Below are 21,114 nucleotides of genomic sequence, written 5' to 3' on the forward strand. Positions count from 1 at the left end.
TGTACTTTATTAAGCCACAGGATAGTTTTCCATATGAACTACTACTTAAATGACTTAGGTTACTTCACAGAACACTGCACCCAAAGTAGTGGTTTGTCTAGGTTACCTAGCAAGTCTCTTTCCTTCTGGGGATATCCAGTTCCCAGGTTTCTGTGATTCAGAGAACCTGATCACCAAAAGATTAGTATTTAATTAAGTTAAAAATACTGTTTTGTTTTCCTTGCTACAGAGATCCCTGCACTCAGAGACTGCAGGAATGAAGGCCTTCTTTACAGAAATACCCAGACCAACACATTCAACATCTTCATTCATGACCTGGACAATGACAACATCTTCAGCAGGTTTGCAAACAATACAAAACCAGGAATAGCTGGTAAGCCAGACAGTTATACCACATTCAGTGGGAATCTGACAGTCTGGAAAAAATGAGCAAACATGAATCTCACAAAGTTTGTATGGAAAAATGCAAATATGAGTATTCCCATTCACCAGTACAGGCTGGTACAAACTGTCTAGAAAGCAGTTTGAAAGAAATTTGGAATTCACGTGGACAAGACGAACAACATATAGTGATGTGCCCTTGTGGTAAAGAAGGCTGTATAATCAATAAATATTAAGATGTTATAGTTATGAAATAAACAAGAGAGTTAGGCAAAGCAGATTATAACAATACAAAGAGAATAGATAGAACGCTTACCCGTACCCTGGGCTCACTTATAAAACTCCAGTGGAGTGGATCTCCAGAAGAGATCCTTCCCCACTGGTAGTCAGCTCTTAAATGGGTCTAGGAGAGGTGCAGCTGGGCTCCACCCCTTCTGGCAACACAGCTGAATTGCCTTCACCTGTGCTCCATGGCTGACTCATTGCTCACCACAGGTGATCAATCAGAGGTTCCAGCCGTGACTCAGCAGTTCCCACACAAAAGCCAACAGCCTTTGATAATGCAGTAGAATCAATGCCAGCAGGTTGGAGGGATCCTTCCTCTCTACTCAGCTATGATGAGACATACCAGGAGAGGTCTGTCAGCTGTAGACTCCCCAGTACACAGAGGCATGGACGTAATACTGCAGTGAGTTCAGTAACAGGACACAGAGATGATTAGAGGACTGAAGGATCTGTCACACAAAGAGAGACTTTGAGCCTAACTAGAATATTTCTGATAACACCTTGCCAATCACCTCTTGATGGTGGAAGTCTGACTTCTGATATCATTATAAAGAAGTCTTTAAGGTAAATTATAAAATGTTATATTTTTTTTCTCCCCAGTAAAAACAGTAGTTCTCAAAGAACTCTCAATACTAATGGATGCCTGATACTTGTTGCAATAGACTTGAGGAAATATTGAATCAGCAAATTGATTTCAGAAGTATTATGTTTACACATTCAGCACCATAAATAAAAGACTGAAAATTCCCTCCAGTCCTAATGAAATCGGTCTGTAAAGGGGGTTCAGAAATTCTGTGCTTTAGTATGTAGAAAAATTACACTTCAACTTTACATATGGAAGAGATTAAAGCTACTGTTAATCAGATGCTTTGCTTTCTGCTTCTATCATTAGAAAATCCAGCAGAGGAAAAGTAAAGAATTGCCCATGCAAAGGCACAAACTAATGGCAATCTGTTCTCATGAGGACTGGTGGTAAAGAATCTGTTGCCTGCCAAAAGAATCTGGCCACATCCAAAGTTCTTCACTGATGGGTAAAACCATCCATCTAGGCACAGCTGTGTGCAACACATTGAACACTGTAAGGATTTTCCCGGATTGGTTCCACATACACGTCAAGCAATTTTTCCTCATAAGATCTTTGAAGGATTTGTAATCATTTCAGATAAAAGAGCATGATTAAAGGATGGCTGGCTGAGCTGCTGATGACAAATATACTGGCATCTGCTGTTCCTCCTCCTGAAAATTCTCTTCCAAGGGAACTAGATCAGTAACAGACTGAGCAATAGGAGGAATAAATATATCTTTCATGGTCTTTGTGGTGAATCCTTATGGAGTTTTGAGATATCCCATGGTGACTAAAAAAGAAATATCACTTGAGAAGCTGAGTCCTAGGCAGAAAGATTCTTGTAAGGAGGAAATTAAGAATGTCTGCTGTGGGGAACTACAGAGAGATGGGATCCATGTGGTTTGGAGCAGAAAGTCTGTTGTCCTGAAAATCTGATGAGGAAAAAGAACAATTCTTTTGAACATGTTACACTACTGCAATAAAATCCAGATCTTTTGGAGGCTGCCATAGTAGGCACTGAAATTAAATAGGGAAGTCCAGTAACAGTGTATAAGAAGTCTTTGTTGGCTGGCACATGCTGTTAAAAGGCTAGACAAGTTACATAAGATGAATTGGAATTATTCATCGATGAGCATGTATTTGTTTTCAATTAATAATTTTAATTGTGAATTCATTTATTAAAATCAAAAAAAGACTGATATAACTGAATGGATAAAAGATATAGCAATGAAGGCAAATGTAGTTTAATCCACACCTGATCAGGATGACTTGCAACTGTTCAAGCACCCTCCCAGATGATTTATGAAGGGGCCTCTGATATCTTTTGCAAATACCCTAGTTGTCATGACATAAGAGAACCATAAAGTGTATCTCCAGCTACTCTGAATAGTCTGTTGCTGAGTACTAATGTAGTTGCTGAAGTAAGTTTGTAAACAGTTATGTCACTAAGTAGAGATACTAGCTTGAGAGACATGAAATTGGAATTTGTTTCTATCCTAGTGGATATTCAACATAAAGCAATAATATATAAAAGGAATAGACTAAGAAGCCGAGCCTAAAATACTTTCTGTTCCACCGATAGTGTGTTTTAGGCCAGATACATTATTTTGAACTAAACATTGGTTTCATTTTGTGTGAAAGAAAAACCTCATAGATCTCATCTTTTTTGCTGAGCTCCTAAATAAACAGATATAGATACATGTGCATCATAAGAGATAAACAGTTAAACATGAGTTGAGAATTGTAACACAATGGAAAACACAGTAATAACAGCAAGGTCCTAGGCTACAGCAAGTGAGGACTTGCTCAAATGCAACAGCTGTGGGCACAAAAATAAAGGGAAGAAGCTATTTACCTTCAGAACACTTCAGGCACACGGGAATATCAAGTGAGATACCCTTACCTCCACTACCAACCCTTAAATGAGGTCTGGGAAGGGGTTGATCCTGGATCCAGTCATTCACTGCACACACCTGAGCTCCCTGGGTTCCTACTAGGTGCTCATTCACTGTTTCAAGCCCTGACTTAGCATTTCCACTGCAAGTATTATATTGAAAAACAGTAAATTCCAGATTGAGGTGCATAACAAGGAATCCTAAGTAGATGTAGAAGTTATATACCTCTGCATTTGGTACTGGTGAGATCAGTACTGGAATACTGCAGTACAATCACATGTTCACATTACAAGGATGATTTTGAAAACTGGATATAAAACTAGAGAGAAAAGCTATGAAGATAAAGGAATGAATACCTTACAGTAAAACTTCTTTCTATATAAATAAAAATAGTGTCAGAGTTTAGAGTTCCTAGGACAGAGTTTACAACTAAAAAAGGGACAAAAAAAAAAAAAAAAAAAAAAAAAAAAAAAGAGGTACTTAAATCTATCTAGTTTACAGAATTGGATCAAGTGAAGTTTAAATTAGAGAAAATAACAGATATCCTAAAGAAAATAAGATATCAACAATGAAAGCTACAAGCATTAAGATAATTAACAAGCATCAATTATTTTACTCATGTTTTCCTAAAATATCTGATTTACTTAATAAATGCTACTAGATTTGAAGCAGAGATTTGTTTTCAGTACATTATGAACACTATTTAGCATGGAGGCAATAGAGTAATTACTTCTCAGTTTCAAATTCCATTAATGTATAAATTCAAACAGGACCAGTGCTTAGCTAGAAATAATTTAAAAAAAAAAAAAAAAGAACGTATCATCATTAAGTCATTCCTAACTGTCATTTATCTGCTTTGTTCAGCTGCAAATTACTATATTAAAATGGTTCTGATATAATTCTTACACTTTAATCTCTAAATCGCTAAAATCTCTAAATTTTTGAAATACAATCCTTTAAATGTAAATGCATTTTGACCGTTACTTCACAAGCAGCAGAAGTCTTAATGTTTTACTTTTAATTAGTAGAAGAGCTGAATTAAAAATAATGCTATGTTAAATCCAAATCAGTGTTGGGTGGACTGTTTGCCTTGTCAAGTACAGTATTTTTGTATGTGCAGTCTCATTGATTTCATTAGACCTCTCACAATGACTACCCATGGGCACAATTATTTCCAGGATCACATCTTTACTTCATAAAGAAATACTATCAAAGGATAGTCAAGAAAATATATGGATATAATGAAATCAATCCCTTTTACCAAAGCAGTCTGTAAGATTCTATAAACACATCCTGGCAGCCTCAGAAGGGTGCTTTGCATGGAAGTTTCAATCATCTGTGCTGCAGCTTAAGAAGTACCACGTTAGTGAATCTCTTGAGGATCCATACAACATTTGGGACAGTGATGAAAGCAATACAATTTATCCAGACACAATTTATTTTGTGAATATTCATTATACAAAATCAGAAGAGTTTATCGTATGAGAAAGAAAACTGATACTGTAAGTGAACACTTGTAGAACACTGGTCGTTTGTATCTTGAGCCACTTAAACATGAGGAAATTGTAATGCATGTAATCCATGTTGTTTGCTAACTGTTTTTGATTGTACTTAATTTCATAAAACAAAGTTGAACACTTCTCTAGAAAGATTTCAACATGGTAGATTCATTTTGCTTTATCCCTGAATTAGTTCACAGTTTATTTACTAGCAAAACAGATACAAATTTGTATTTGGTGAGTTAGCCAATGCTCAGTTTATTTGGAATTATATTACATCTTTAAATAAAAGGTGGTAACTCATGGCTTTTCAGCCCATGTAAGTATTTCTTTCATTGCCAAGTTGCACAGACAAATTTCAGCCTCTCTTAGTAATTATTTAATTTCTTAGACTGTACTACAACAAAGGAGAAGCTGATGCTAAGATGCTACCTTTAGGAGATGGCACCTAACAGCTGAAAACAACCACATAGTCTTCTCAGGTTTTTTTTACTACTGTCCTGGTTTTCTCTTTTTGCTAATACTCAGCACTGCAGTCCTGATCTAGTTTTTCCACCTGGTAGGCTAGAATTAGCATGTACTAGTTTGTATTTTGCAGTATAAGGTATGGTAAGGTGTTACTATAGTCTTGATGTCTGGATGCTGGGAGACAAACTGTGTTTACCTGCTAAGTTCACCTATTGTCCACAGTCACAGAAGTAAACCTTTCCCTTGCTATTTCAGATACTACTGAAGGGAAAAATTAGAGCACGTGGAAAGCATCTGGTAAGTCTTGGCCCACTAAACAATCTTGAGACTGGAACATCTGCCCTGGTCCTAGTAACCGAGTGTTCCTAGCAAGAAAAAAGAAAAACTGGGCAGAAGTACCATTTGCTCTGGGAGGTATGCCTAAGAAGTCCTTCCGCATTTCAAAAAAGCTGCTGGAGGGCATGTTTTGAGTGTGCAATTTTCTTGAACAAAGGACTTCATCAACAAGATGAGCACAGTCACATCCAAGACTGAGGAAATAAAGTTAGGGAAGAGTGCAGTTACGTAAGACAGGCCAAAGCCTAATCACAGTGCTATTTCTATCTTCAGTGCAAGTCCTCTGTCCATCAAGATCCTAAATCTGCTCTTAAGAGGAGTGATTTCCCACCGGTCAGACAAGAATTTGTGCCTCATTCTTCTGTTGAGAGGAATCACTGACAGATACTGTTCAAAACCTGGTGTTCAAAAACTAATGTAAAGCACATGATCAGTTCTCTGCTTGCTGCTGCTCATCATCCATATTCACTGATGGCACTGCCAGACACAGTCCTGAGAGCAGCAAGGCAATAGGTGATATAGCAAGAGTTTTAACTCTTACTTCCAGCTGAAGCTGAAGCTGAAGACCCAAAAGAGACAAATATAAAAAATTAACATAGGGACTTTTCTAAAAAGTAGCTTTATTAAATGACTACTGTATGGAACAAATAATGAAGAGAATTTACAGAAAATTTCCAAGACAAAGAATAGAAATTGTGAAAAGCACACAGAGATAATGAAACAAGAGCATTGTGGGCTTCCCAGAAGCAAAGATACTTTCAGAAGAAGAGGAAAGGGTGGGCCATTATTTCAGTTTTATGCACAATAATAAAAATTTGCTTTGATAGTAAAGTGCCAGTAAATTTGCCTAAAAAACATTTCTGGAAGAAGAAAGAGAAAGGAAGGGAAAAAAGAAATATTGTATGAATGGGATGTGTCTTGTTGAAAAATACTTAGCAAGTGTTCACTGCGACAGAAACAGCACATTTCAAGTGGGTATTATAAAACAGATTATAAGCTCAGATCTATTGCATATTCTCTTGGACAAAGAAATAAAGCTCAGTGATAAGAGCTTTTGAACATGACCAGAATGGGTGAAATTGCAAGTACGTAGGAGGTTAGATAAAAATTTCATTTGGAGAAATTCTCATCACACAAGATATCATTTAGTAGATAAAATTGAAAAATGCTGTAGAAAGGAGATGGATACAACTGATGAGACAGCAGTAATGCAGAAAATGGAATAGTAACTATCTTGGGAATGATAGCATGAGTTAGAAGGGATGATAACATAAAAAAGGAAGTCCAGGTGATACAAGAGAGAGTGGCTTCCATTTTGAGACATACTCAGACTAAATAAATTGTTTCTGGAGTAATCTATCCATTTGGAGGAATTGTACTCTGAAGAAAGCCATAGACAAAACACAGACTGAAATGGGAAATACAAAACCCAGAAATTCAGGAAATATCACCTGAAGGGAAATACTGAAGAACAGAACTGGTATTTTCAAACAAAGAGATGACTGAAAGCCAAAGAGATAAACATGGAAAAAAGTTCCTAATAAGAAGTTGACGACAAAATATTCTTCCATATATGAAGGACTGAAAGAAGCTAGATATCTATTATAGAACAAAGATATCTATTTGATATCTTTGGACAGACTTCTGCTGCAGATCTCACTCTGGTGCACAAACATTGAAAGAACATTCAAGAGAGATACGTCTGATTCTGGAAGCAGTTGGTAGAAAGAGATCAGCATGGGCTAAGAAACTCTGAATTCTGGATTCTTTGGAAAAACTTTATGCAGTCTGCCCTTAAATAAGGTAATATAGTCATTAAAGGTGTTTTTTTACATTCCAGGAAGATGGAATGTAAATGGGGAGTCCTGGTAACATAACAGTACATTTTAAGTGGGGCCCTGAAGGGGCAATCATTCTGGCTAGATCAATATTGCTGAATATTGTTTAAAAATTGGTGTGCATTTTTATGGGAACTCTTTTTTTTTTTTTTTTGCTGTTCAAAACAACAACAAAAAAGAAATAGGTAAATTATTTAGAAACTCCACTCCAGTTATTCAAGTATTGTGTTTATTTATTTTAATTTTTATGAACCATGTTATTACAACTTTGTAATCTTTTCTCCAGCACTAAGGAAGCTATTAATTCTGGTTCACAGAAGTGTTTAAACAATTCCTTGTAACCATTCATTATCAACAGAGTAGGTTACTACTATGCATTAGTTTTACACCAATGCATTTTATTTGGTTTGCATAATACAAATGTTCCAGATTGTGTATATCCAAAGCTGCAAGAAAACACATCATTAATTTTCAAATGAGAGGTTAACAAGACCTATTATTCTGATGCTGAAAAATGGATTTTCTAAAGTAAGGTAATTTAATAATTTAAGATAAATCAGCTCAGCACAAAACTTTCCTCAGTTGCTGCTATCAGGAGACCAAAGTAATTTCCTGTAAAATTAGAAACGTTTACCCATAAAGTGTGTAATGACCACCTTGATGTGACTGGAACAGCATTTAAGGTCTGAATATAGACTGAAGAGTTTAGAGGTCTGACAATCAGAATGGCAGGACAGAAGTTGACTTAATTTCTCTATGTCAGGAAATGTTTCAAACACTAGTTGCAGGCCTGGAGGAAAGCAATGTGTCAACGTTCCTAATCATCAGGAAATTTCTTAATTTCTGTAAATTTTTAAAAACAATAACAACAGAAACACAGGATCTGCTTCTTGCGGGATTTTTCAGATCCCTATTTCCTTGAAGTACTTTAAAGAATCAGGCACTTTAAAAAAAAATAATGAGAAATATAATAAAGCTCACTCATGCCAATTGGAAAATGACTCAATTGCTAATCTTGTAATATCTCCTGAATTCATCATTAACCTTCATAAAAATTTGTCTGGAAGTAGTACAAAACAGTATACCAGCAGTATCCCAAACAAACCATCAAGATGACATTAAACATTTAATATATCTCACCAGTGTCACTGTGTGTAGTGTACTTACCAATAACATGGAGTAATTAGCACAATTTGTGTTTTAGTATGCTGGGGATGAGTAAGCATGTAAAACTTCAAATGACCATATTCTCATTAACTTCTCTGTCAGCTCACCACCTGCTTATCTTTACACTTCCACACTACTCATTATATTTTGTATTACTCATTCTCTTCATCTTTTAATTTTGCCTTAACTTCTTCATTATCCAATTTTTTTGTCTTCATTTTTTTTTTGTTTGTTCAGTTTTGCAGGTTTTTTTTTGCTTCAAATCTTTTCTACAGTTTCTCATCACCCTCCCATTCTCAATTCCACATACTTCTATTCAACTACTCCATGTACTTCCACCACTAAAGCCACTGTCCTTCGAATCGTAAATGATGTCTAGTTTTAATGTCTGTGTTCTCTTAACAAAGAACACAGCAGTAAGTCCATATTGTACACTATCAGCTTAACTCAGAAAACCACCTTTGTATGACAGTGCAGTCTATGCAATTGTCTATCATGGTCATCAAAACTCATATTTGTAAAACAATTTTAAAATCATACTTGAGAGCAGAATTCTGCTAACATTTTGGGATAACAGCTCCAAAGCTTTATGCAAACCATTTCCCAGTCTTCCTTTCGGCTTTGCTAATTTGACTTTGTCATCATTGCCTCGTAGGCACTGTTGTCATTTTCAAAAAGTTTCAAATACTTAAAATATAAAGTCTTCTAAATGCCTTAACAAATTCTCTTTTCACCTTCACGTGCATTTAAAAAGTAAATCAACATAGTAATCATACTTAGGTGGGTAGGCAGCTTGCGTCATTTTTTCTATTATCTGCCTTCTCATGTACATAAAAGGAGAAATATTAAGGAACTAAAATGAATGCTTGTAATTGTGAGCTGATTTAATAGAGAATTAAATATTTCAGAAATCAAGATTCCCCTAATGTTCAGTAAGAAGCAGAGTACTGGCTTGCTCTTTACTATTCTGTACTGCTTTGGAAATCAACTTTCAATGACATTATCTGATAGAGCCTTAAGGTCATGTCAATGTATTCTAAGCACAGAGTACATGGAAATATTAAGTCTACAACAAGCAAAAAAATAAATTATTTAAAATGTGGTATCTTCCAGACTCAGACAGTTCTCATTCTGCTATTTAATTTAAGAATTTACATGCAGATTAATGAACAAATGCTAATGAATATCTAAAAACTGTGACCAGCCTCATCGTATGCAGGTTAGCTCTGCAGTGAATCAAGTGCATATACGAAGCTTGGAAATCCATATATTTAAAACTGATGAGCACAAGATTCCAATGATTTAGCCAGGATTACGCTGGAAGCTGTGAAGTCTGATTTGAAAGATGCAGCTGTTTAAAACTTGTATAAAGAAAATCCATTTCCCTTCTTTGCTGCAGCTTCTAGCAGGAGCTGGCTGCCTCTCTCCCTACAGCAAGTTTCCATCCCAGACACAGAGACGAAGCCCACCTCCATCCTGGTCCCTGAGCTCAGCCAGCTGCCAAACTGCTCTAATGCAGCCGTCTGTCCGCAACAGAAACAAAACTCTGACTTGCCACAGTTACAACCTGCCTATTATTAAAAAGTGTGGGAGGGACCACGCTACCTCTGCTGACTCATGACATTTGCTTGGTAAAGGTGCTACACTGAACGACCTCCAGTTTTCATTCATCTACTTTCTTACACAGATATGAAGTGTGCTAGATTGAGACAACACAGCAAGCATTTAGTCTGTGGTGAGCGTAGCGACAAGTGTCACAGGAAAGCAGGAATGAGCATTCTTACAGTATATCATGCAGTTTTCAGTCTGTGACTTTCCAGAAAAGGATCGTGCAAAGGAGGAGTAGAAGTAATGGACTACCACCATAGCAGAGGTGGCAAGTTCTGTGAAGAAGTGATTCTTACCTTGTGCTGCAACTTCCTACCGATTTGAAAATGTAAATCTGCTAATCTGTGGTCAGTGCTTACCTGTCTATCAACTGCCATTTACAGTTTCTTCCTCAGTCATAGGCCTTGTCACAAACATGTTAAGAACAAAATGTAGCAGAGCTACTAGCTCTGATGAAATGTATTTCCAATACATTTTCACAATGTTCGGACACCAAATACTTACACCTATAGTTTAATTCTTTAGATCTGCCTCCAGAACATATCGATTCCATCCTGGAAAGAATTACGTTTTCACTTCTGATTATTCAGACAAAAATAAGGAAAAATGTATCCACTAGAGAAAAAAAAAAAAAAAGAATTCCACTATTCTACTTTATATCTCAACAGAACTCAGACACTTTGCTGCCTTTTGTGCTCTCTATTCTTTAAGATACGAAAAAAAAAATCACTGTCTTCCTTAGAACTTTCTATTGCATACCCTTAATTGCTTTATTTGCTTGAAAGATTATTGCCACAAAGCCAGGTGACATCCATGCAGTCACTGCACGTCACTTCCATTTCTTCGGGATAACACAAGTTCCTCTCCTCCCTCCTAAACTCCTCTGAAAATGAACTAACAATTCATGATCTGTAGCTTCTGTTCTGCTACTATCTGAAAAATTGACTCCCTTTGATCTCAGTGGAGGCACAGTCTGACTTTCCCGTGAATGTTCTCCCAAACCATGCACTAGATAATGACACTTTAATTCCAACCAAAAGAAATCTTTAGAGATGAAGATGTTATTCAATGAATGTACATCAGTTCTCACTTAACTTTTCCTCTTTAAAAGTCTACAATCAAACCTACTGTTAAATCAGTTCTTGATTAAGTATGAACAAAGTAAAGGGAAAACTCTAATGAAAAACTTGTAATATATAGGCAAATCTGTTTTTCATATGGTATGTGAGAAACCCAGGACAGAACAAAACTGAATACACGATAACAATGTAGTGTATTAAAAATAATTAATTAACAATAGAATGTTGTTTCCTTAAATAAATGTGTTCTCATTAATTGTCAAGTTAGAAAGTTTAGTATATTAAAATACAAAAAATGTAATTGTTCTAATCCATCAAAAGCTTTCTTTTTTTGGTCCTGCTGTCAAAAGTACCAGAATAAATAATTGCACTCACAACTCCATTTCTTAAACCAGCCAAGATTCCCGTCATCACTTCAACAGCAGTCATGCTTTCATTACTGGGATGGTGATAAAAGTTGTTCTTACTTTCTATCTCAATTTGGTGACAGCCAAGCTGTCTATACCATATAGTATGTTTTGCTATTGCACATTACCAATTTCATTTAAATCATTTGCCTTTCTTGCTGAAATTTCTAAAATGTATTTATTTACCTTCTTCTAGCATGATTAAGAGGTTGAATACAAACATTAGGACTGCTGTTCAAATGTATATGAGCAACATTAAGCTACAAAAGCAAATGTCAGACATTTGCTCCATTTCTTTTGATTTTTTTGCACTTGATTCCTCCTCCATTCAGCGTACTTAGGGAATAAATGTGTATCATCTCCTTGTAAATTGGATTCTCCAAGGTTTCCTCCTGCCCAATCTAGTATTCTCTCTCCCGCTTTCTTAATTCTTCAATGACACCTACCATTCAAATTTCCTGATGTACTGCTTTACATTTTATCTTCCTGTCCATCATCATGTGGAAGTGCCAGGCTCTCAGAAACAATATAATTCATCATCCTGAATATCTTATGACTTTTTACACCCTTTATAATGTCCTGGACACTCCTCAAAACTGTCTTCATTTACTGTTTCAGTCAAATTTTTTTTTTTCACTAATTCTTATCATGTTAAGAGCAGTTATTTCTGTCTTCTCCATCCTCCTCCCAAAGCCCAGTTTTTCTGTGATTACTTTTTAAATCAATTTTTTTTGTACGTCAGTTTCAAAGTTAAGTCTCTTAAGCTACCACCATTTAAAAACAACTGTTGACAGTATAACACAGAATGATATAATCTGTTTGGGTATTTACCCATCAGTGAAGCCATTAGAGCCAGGCACAAAGAGGCACTAGCAAGTATGTAGGCAGGAAATACTTTTAGCAACATCAGCAACAAGAAGGCCATGGTTGTGCACTGTACCAAGCCTTGCAGAAGTTGCACAAACTTTGCCATCAGAGTAAGGAAAAATCAAGAAACAAACTTGGATGTCAGAGCTTTCCTGTGGAACTATGCTTTTACATTCCAGCCCTTCCTTAAAGCAAAAAGTAAAGGATGATGGCAGCTTCTCTTTTCCTGCCCACCTTTCCTCCTACACCATAGGAATAAATTATCACTGATTAAATTAATATGCTACATTAATTTACAATTAAGTGATCACTAGCAATAATGATATATAATGTACATTCATAGTAACTGTAGAGCACAACTCAACACAAACTTGGCAAATTTTCCCATACATCAGCTTATTCCCTACATACAAGTAGTAAGGATAATAGTCATTTGGACCCATTGAAGATCACTAGAAACAAAGTGAGAAAGTATTTTTTTAAAAAGCTTCTTAGCCTCTATACAGATTTAAAATGTACTGCTTTCTAAGCTGCCCATCATACAGCAACTGTTTTATTTTTACAGAGATCTATCCTTATCATATGATGTTCCGATTTTGTACATATTCTATAGATAATAATAAAAACACTGTTAACACCATTTATACTCATGCAAAACACAAATATATCTACTCATTACATATTGCATTGAAGCCATGGGATAAAATGAATAAACTAGAACACACAAAGAAGATGAGGGTGTGCTTGTTTGTACTCGGTAAAACTCCTAAATATTTTGAGCTTCCAAGAAAAAGAAAAAAAAAAAAAGAAAGAAAAGATTAAAAAGAAAGGGCGTTACACTGGTGTTTTTTTGGTTTTTTGGTGGGTTTTTTTTTTTTCTAGAAAATATTTGTCAGTATATTTTTTTCCATAGGAGAAGTATCTGCCAAGAATTTATAATATTTAGGAACTGTAGAACATGTTGCTTCTGTATTTCATTATACTGCATGTAAATGAAATCATAAGAATTACTTATTCCACAAGTAATGGCAGAATAAACATTGTATAGAAGCTGGGTCTTTGTGAGCATATGCAATATACTATGCAGCTTTCACTTGGCCTTACCTACGTGCCCCATAGTGGGTAAGAATCATGCTGGAATCTGACTGCCAGTGGATTACAGTGAGGATCATTAGCCAGGTTTTGGAGCTGATTTTATCATAGAACAAAATAATGAATTGACCACATGTATTTAAGGGACTAGAAGAAAGACACCAAAGGATGGGACTGGGTCACTCTCTTAGTAAAGGAGAAGTTAAAATTACAGAGAGATCCAGTCTAGTTAATAGCAGTTAATATATTTGTATATATGAAAAACAAAGGTAACGGAACAAAAGCAATGGTACAAAGAGCTTTTCTCAGATGCAGACACTGCAGAAAAGATGACAGCAGAGTTCAATGAAGAGCTGGAAAACAAGTGCTTTTTCACCCTTGTTCTCTCCTAAAAAGCAGGAGAAAGAATACCATGAGCCCTATTTTTCTATCCCTACCACTATGAAGGAAAACAGTTGATCCAGAACTACATGAGACCACAGAAAATGTGCAGAACAGAAAAGAGGTGTTTTGAAGCTAATACACTAATATTTAAAAAATTTTAAGAGCCTTAAATCAAAGCAAAGACAAATTCATTATTATAGTCTTGCTACAGGTGTAAAACAACACATAGCATGCAGACTGGCCACAGGCTGGAGTGGAGAAAAACATTAGCTTCACATAAGCACTGATTGATGGTAGAGATTGTAGAGATGTTAATAGAAATCACAGAAATTTGTGAACTAAAACGTTTATTACGTCATCTAGTCTGTGTAGTTGACAGGAAAGGATTTGTTCCCTAAAGCATATTTTATATGGTTTTATTCAGTCCAATTCTAAATGGCAGAGCAATGAAGCTTCCACTGTGTTACTTCAGAAACCTGATTTGTTTATTGTTTGAATTAATTTGACCAGTTTTAGCAAACATGCTCAAGATGCTGTTCTTAATAAAAATATGGAATGCCCTCAGTAATTTATGTTAGCATTAAATAGCTAGTGAATATCCGATCTATAAGTTCTGTTGAAATATATCTTTACATATAACAGGCTGGTTTTTTCATATTAAGAGATGCAGGAATCTCTAAGATTTTGGCAGTTGGTTTCTGGTGCAATTACAAAATTTTATCCAAATTGATGTGCTTTAGTAATCAGTTCAGTACAATTCATAACCTCAGCTTTCTTACAGCTATATTTCTGAATGATTTTTTACATATTTCCAAGCTCAAGTAGGGTGGAAATACCAGAAGTTACACTTTTTTTCACAATATTTTTATATTATTACTTCTTCAAGAATTTGGGATTGACAAAAAAAACCCAGAAAATTGGTGATAAATATCCTTTTTAGTACTGATGTCACATTTGAAAATATAATATTGCTCTTACATAGAGGATTGGTAACATTGAAGGAATATTTTACAATAGAATTCAACCTGATTTTTCAGGCAATTCTAGCAAAAATATACATCCGCTGTAAACTTAGCATGCTAATGAAGATATTCATATATAAATGTAATAAGTTCTGACAAAGCTCCCAAGAAAGACTTGATTTCTTTGAGTGTATCTAAAATTAGTGTTGGCTGTATATATAGATTACACAGACACACACACATATATGGATAATTTAATATTTTCTTCGCTGTTTGGGGGAAATATACATCTAAGCTGCAGATTCAGTTACCTCAGTGTAAAGTTTGTGCCCAATAAAACCATCTGGTTTATATGGGAAAAAAATTACAGGACTAAAAGGACTGAAGTTAAATCCTCTGTAAGAACACTTTTTCAGTGGAGAATATTTTCCAAAGTCATAAGGAACACACGTTAAAAAAAATCAGCTGTTTAATGTGCTATGGTGGAATCTGTATTTACTGTACATGATACCATCTTTATGGCATACGGAGATTGTCTTTCTGTTTCAGCTGCCTAAAATATTATGCTGGTCTCAATGTTGGAAACATTTCTTAAGTATTTACTGTACTATAACAGAGATGTTTTGCCAGAAGAGTCACTGCAGAGCCATGGGCTCTGAGGGGGCTTTCCATATTAGGGGTTTTCTTGCTCTGGATTAAGCATGCCAACAGTAGTTAGTTGCCGTTCTGTATTTAGAACTGGTTTGCAGGGATGGATTTGGGTAAGAAATGATGAAACTTCTTGTATTTCATTGAGCTAAGCTTACTCCCACAAGACAACTTAAGGAGACATTCGTTAAGAAAACTCTCACAAACTATTCGGTGCTACATGAGCTACAGCAGATTTCTACAGCAGATTTCTGAATGCTTCAAGAATTCGGCACTTCTCCACTGCAGTTCTAATGGTCCCAAAAGACTGTGTCGACTGTGCTTTTAAAATATTTTTTTATTTATTTTTACACTTTACTGGATACTTACTGTAGATCCTCAAAAATGACTACCAATATTTAAATAGAAAAATAGTGAACTAAACTATTAGCTTATATAACATAATTTCAGGAAAATACCAAACACTTCTTTAATCATGAGACAGCACCCTTCTACAAAATAATTCTGTAACTCCACTTAATTAAAGCAAAGTGAAATACATTTCATTTAATTTATAATATAAATTGCATAGCAAATCCAAACAGGACATTCAAATTTAAGGTTAGCGCTTAGGTCACTTAATTCCTATAGCAACCTTTTAATGTCCAAATTCCCTTTCTGTACCATAACTATATTGCACCAAAAGACTTCTCCCCGGGTAGCAGCAGCAGTACATAATCCTGGCACGGCCACCTGTCTGAGTTTCCTGTGTAATCCCATAATGTATGACATCAGTAGTGGCTATCTATAATCTTGTATTTATTTGTCATATCAACACTGTAGTTTCAGTGTTCTAATGATGTCACCCAATAAGAGTTGGAGTTTTCTTGAAGATGTCAAGAGCTATAAACAGAAGTGTGAACTCTTGCAGGTTTACTTAATCTTACAGCCGCTGAGTCCTTATTTGCAGTAGTTTGAGAAATGCTACTTCTCATGCAAGCTCACTAAGTCTGAAGCTAGGACAAGCCAAAGCAAAGAAAAGAGTTTTTTGTGGTAAAATACAAATAAATTAGATCTAATCCTGATCTGTAAAAATAAGTTTATTACTGAACTTAAAAAAACAAAATAATCAGAAGCGTATTCACAGATCAAAATAATATATGTAAGAAGCAGTGAAGAACCACCTCACAAAACTTTCAACTTGTTGCTCTTTAGACTTGAACCTTTCCTATCAGAAGAGTCTTGTGAATTAGTTGTACTTTAATCACTCAATTGCATTTCCAGACAGCCAGCCACTTTACTCCGAAAGGTGCATCATTTCATGTACATAATCTCTGCCATTCAGACATAATCAAGTAAAGCAACCAAGACCCATGTTCCACATATAAACAGTTTTATAATTCCAGAATACTCTGAGGGACTACAGAGCTGTAGGAAAACAAAACAAAACATGCACACACACAAAAAGTTTTCAGGGGCTTAAGCTGCTCCTCTTTCATAATAAAGGCAATTCCACATAAAACTTTAGAAAACGTAGATGACAAAAAGGAGGAAAAAAAGTCTCAGTACAAGCAGAAAAACTACATTCTGAGCACAAAAATCACCTAATATGTTAGCAGAATACGCAACACTCAATTCTTCCTCTTCCTTTTGTGTGTTTGTATAAGAACTTTAAGCTAACAAATAGGATATAAAGTTCTTAATGTCTTCAGTTGAAAGAAACAATAGCATCACTTACCGAAAGATTGGTCTTTGGAGATGCTTTTTCTTGATTGTAACACAATCATCCATTTAAAGAGGGAAAAAAGACTTCTTCCAGCAAATAACTCCAAAAAGACCAGGGAGTAATCAAGAAACTTGTTCTTTGCTACTGTGCTGCAGAGAGCACACAGAATGATATTTTGGTGCTGGGGGAAGCCTCCCTCCCTCTTTCTGACAGTTGAGCAGAAAAGGGCCATAGAGGCCACATAAGACAGGCACGGCTGTGCACCAGCAAACCCTGCAGGCTGAGCAGAACTGGAGGCAAGTTGATCAAAGCACGGAGTTGTACTGGATTCCTTTCAACTGTGCAGGAAAAAAAGGGGAGCTTTGCCAAGTGCTACCTAGGTAAAAATGTGTTAGATTATTCCAGCCATGCGAGCACTTCTTACACATGCTGGTCAAAGTCTTAAATGCAGAGTCACTCTCTCCCTCGCTCTTTAAAACACACTGTTCCGAGGCTCAACTTTTTTTCTTCAAAATAAAAGTTGTGCAGCTGTTTCAGCATTCCCATGCGAGTACCTTCAGAAAGTTTGTTCTGGTAAAAGAACTGTATACAAATTAATGAAGATGGATGGATCTGGTCTGTGAGGCTGGCTCCACTTCAAGAGATTGTAATTATTTTACAATCTGGCTTTTATTCACTCTGGATGATGTGTGGATATAACTATGTAAATTAAAGCACTGCTCATAATTTTTAGCATTCATAACCTAATAACCTAGAGTTGGCTGAAGCTGAATATGGTGTTTGCAGCTGGTAGAACCATAACTACATAAAACAAACCGACACTATGTGAATGAGGAAAACAAAGCTGACCAAGCTCAGATAGGGCCAGTAGCAAACTGTTACTGTTTGCAAGATAAGATTTCAACAGAGATCCAAAGTCAAGAGCTTTCTCTGACATCATGCTGACATAAATCAGGAAGAATTCAACTGCAGCAAACAGAGGTTGTAACGAAAACAGTAAGGCAGGAGCAGGACCGTGGCTCTTGATGGACAGGTCATGAGTGGCTCAGCTGAGCCACCATTTCCCGGGGGCCTGCAGGGCTCTGTAACAAAGCACTGCTGGCACAGGGCCCAGCAGGAAGCATGAAGCCTGGCCAGAGAAGCAGAAAACAAGCATCGAGCCCTGGTCTGCATGCAGCTGCACAGCCGGGCTGCATAGAACTGCAGAGCCCTCCTGCAGAAGAGGAAGGGCCCTGCCACACAAACCTTCCCTGCAGCACAGCTCCCGCCTGCTCAGTTCTCAAAATGCACTTAGCATGTGTGAGGTGATGTTTCTGAGGTGTGACAAGTGGATCAGCAAGGCCAGGCATCTTTGTAAGAGGGAGAGCAGAAGAGCTGTAAATTTACACAGCCAGGTGTACAGCACTGGCATTATCAAATTAAGCCTGAGAGACACACTAAGTCTGAAAAAATGTCTTAGGCTGTATATAACTATATGAATAATTCACATATAGTTATAGTAAAATTATTATGAATTTCACAAATTTTCATGAAATAATGGCACATAACAGTGGAGAGATAACCAATATCATAATAATGTGTTTTCATATATGAAAATATAGGAGTTTGGCAGATTTTACTGAAACAGATATAATCTCTTCCTAGATCTAAAACACACAGCTTAGAGATCATTGTGGCAGTGCAAAGTTTGGTTCACCATCCCCACACTGTATGAAATAATTGCCTTGACACAGTCACAGTGCAGTTATCTAAAGGAAAAATGGTCACATGATCATCATCAGTCAGTTATTTGCTGCTGATTCAATTTTATCTTGCCCCATCGTTTGTTTCTACTACTTTGAGGAGAGAGCTATACCTTCATTAGGACATCAGCTATCTTGATCAAATCACAGGTTAGCTTTTGCCAGGATCTTAAAAGATCTGAGGATCTTTCTTCAACAATATGCAGTGTTCAGAGTGTTGTTATATTTATGAGCATTTCATATAGTTATGGTCTTACTTATTCTTGCCTGCCAAGATTCGCATTTTTCTTCATGCATTCTTCCTGTTCTGGATTTCAGTTTTTCAAAATAATTCGCTGCTTTTTGAAGTATTCACTCACTGACTGTAGAGAAAGCTGCAAATCACAAAGAAATATCCCTTTTCATTCTGTTTCATATTATGTGTGTAGGGCTGCTGTACTTCTGTTATTCAGAGGAATTCAGAATAATGATCTTGATATCTTCTGAGGCTTTCAGGGAAAAAAGTCTTCAAGTTCTCAGTGAAAGCAATCCCAAATATGTTTTTCCATTGAACACAATCTTTCATCTTGTAGTTTTGCCAGTCCTGAAACCCCAAACACATCTTAAAAGTAATTTCTTTCTGGGCCTAGTCCAGTGAACGTTGTTGTCTGTGGGACTTCATTCAAGCTGGGTGCTGAATTCCAGCAGTACAATTACTTCAGCTACAAGGAATTCAAGAGTTGTTAACAAATATAAGAAAAATATGAATATAAAATAGCAACAAAACTTTGATTTAATTGTATTGTTTTTCTTCCAAACAGCCTTGGTTTTGTCCACTCAGTTTTTGTTCAACATAAGAATCTGTTGGTTTTTTCATTACAATATTCAGAAATCAGTTCAACTTGTTGACTGAGTATGCACATAAATTCTTCAAAAGAAAGGATTTTAAGAAAGATATGATAGATTAACTAGACTGAAGCCTGAGTCCCACTAAAATTACTCCTGCACTTTGTCAGTGGAAAAAACCATATGCATAAAATTCACTAGCATGTAACTTTTGCAGATTATGGTATTGGAGCATCCAATAGTGATATTATTCTATAATAGGATATATCTGGACCAGAAACACCAAACAAAGGCATCCTTATTAGAATGAAGAAGTATTGTGCTTGAAAGTTCTATGGCAATTTTAAAAAATCCTCTGCAGATAATATTCATTGTACTTCATGCTTCATACTAATCCTTTCAGTGGTAATGAGAACAGTAAAAATCTGTTCATCTCATATCCTAGAGGTCTCTTATTTAATTTAGCAATACTGGATGAAAATCCCAGAATTGTTGGTTTTCCGATTTATTTTCCAATTATTGTTGCTATTGTTTGTCCATCATAACTGATGACTGCTGTTTTTGCTAAGCAATGCAAGCTATTTTTATTTCACCTCTCAAGCATACATTCATGTGATAGCAGACTTTTACAACCAAAAGCATATAACACTTTATCACTCACAAAAATGGGGTTTCATCAACATGGGGATTTGTTGCAACAGTTATTTGATATCCAGTATTATTTCTTAAGCCAAGAGACACCACGTGAGCCAAACTATTTTACTCTGCTTGTTTTAATGCTACATTTTTCTCATTGATCTGTAGCTCATTGCCAGAAGTCTAGAAATGTAATTATTTTTCCTACTGTAATTTCAAATCTGTTGGCAATTAAGACAGTAACTAAGAGGTTTGACATTTAAAGCTTTAATTCATTATATGCTATAATCTCTGTTCTGCTTCCATAATAAAGCAAGGGGTCAGATACCCTCCCCTGTTGTTTAAGAAGTACGACAGCAAATGGAGAGCTAAGTTTCATGGGTCTGTTTATTTTCTGAACTGATTGGAATAGGGAAAAGAAAAAGAAAAAAAACATACTTCTATATACATGTGTTCAAGTTTTTGAAATGGAGAGATTTGAAATATAAAAACCTAAAACGGGGCTTATGCCCAGATTGTTATTTTACTTTTCAGTACAGTATCTCTTAGCAGTTCGTTGTTTAAGATACTTGTAAAGTAAGTAAATCACTAAGTAAAGCATGAACAGGAAACTTTACAGTAAGAAATCAGTGTATCTGTGTATCTCCTAACAAGATTAGCATCTAGGTACTTATATTATTACTGGATTAAATCCACTCCTTAAAGACTGCACACAGGCTGAGCAT

General features: G+C 35.9%; 1 protein-coding gene across 11 annotated transcripts in view; it reads right to left on the bottom strand.

The window, feature by feature from the left end:
• The window catches only part of PDE1A (phosphodiesterase 1A), a 206,735-nt gene that overhangs the window by 96,096 nt on the left and 89,525 nt on the right, over positions 1-21,114 (bottom strand). Inside the window, exon 1 of one of the 11 annotated variants that reach the window (XM_031601340.2) lies at positions 17,199-17,324. The exons of the other annotated variants lie outside the window; for them this stretch is intronic. Coding sequence (XP_031457200.2) covers positions 17,199-17,251 — 53 coding nt within the window. The 5' untranslated portion in view covers positions 17,252-17,324. Of the gene's footprint in view, positions 1-17,198; positions 17,325-21,114 lie in introns of those variants that run through there. 11 annotated transcript variants of the gene reach the window in all.

Source organism: Phasianus colchicus, chromosome 7 (assembly GCF_987193195.1).
Source record: "Phasianus colchicus chromosome 7, bPhaCol1.hap1.1, whole genome shotgun sequence".
Classification (NCBI taxonomy): domain Eukaryota; kingdom Metazoa; phylum Chordata; class Aves; order Galliformes; family Phasianidae; genus Phasianus; species Phasianus colchicus.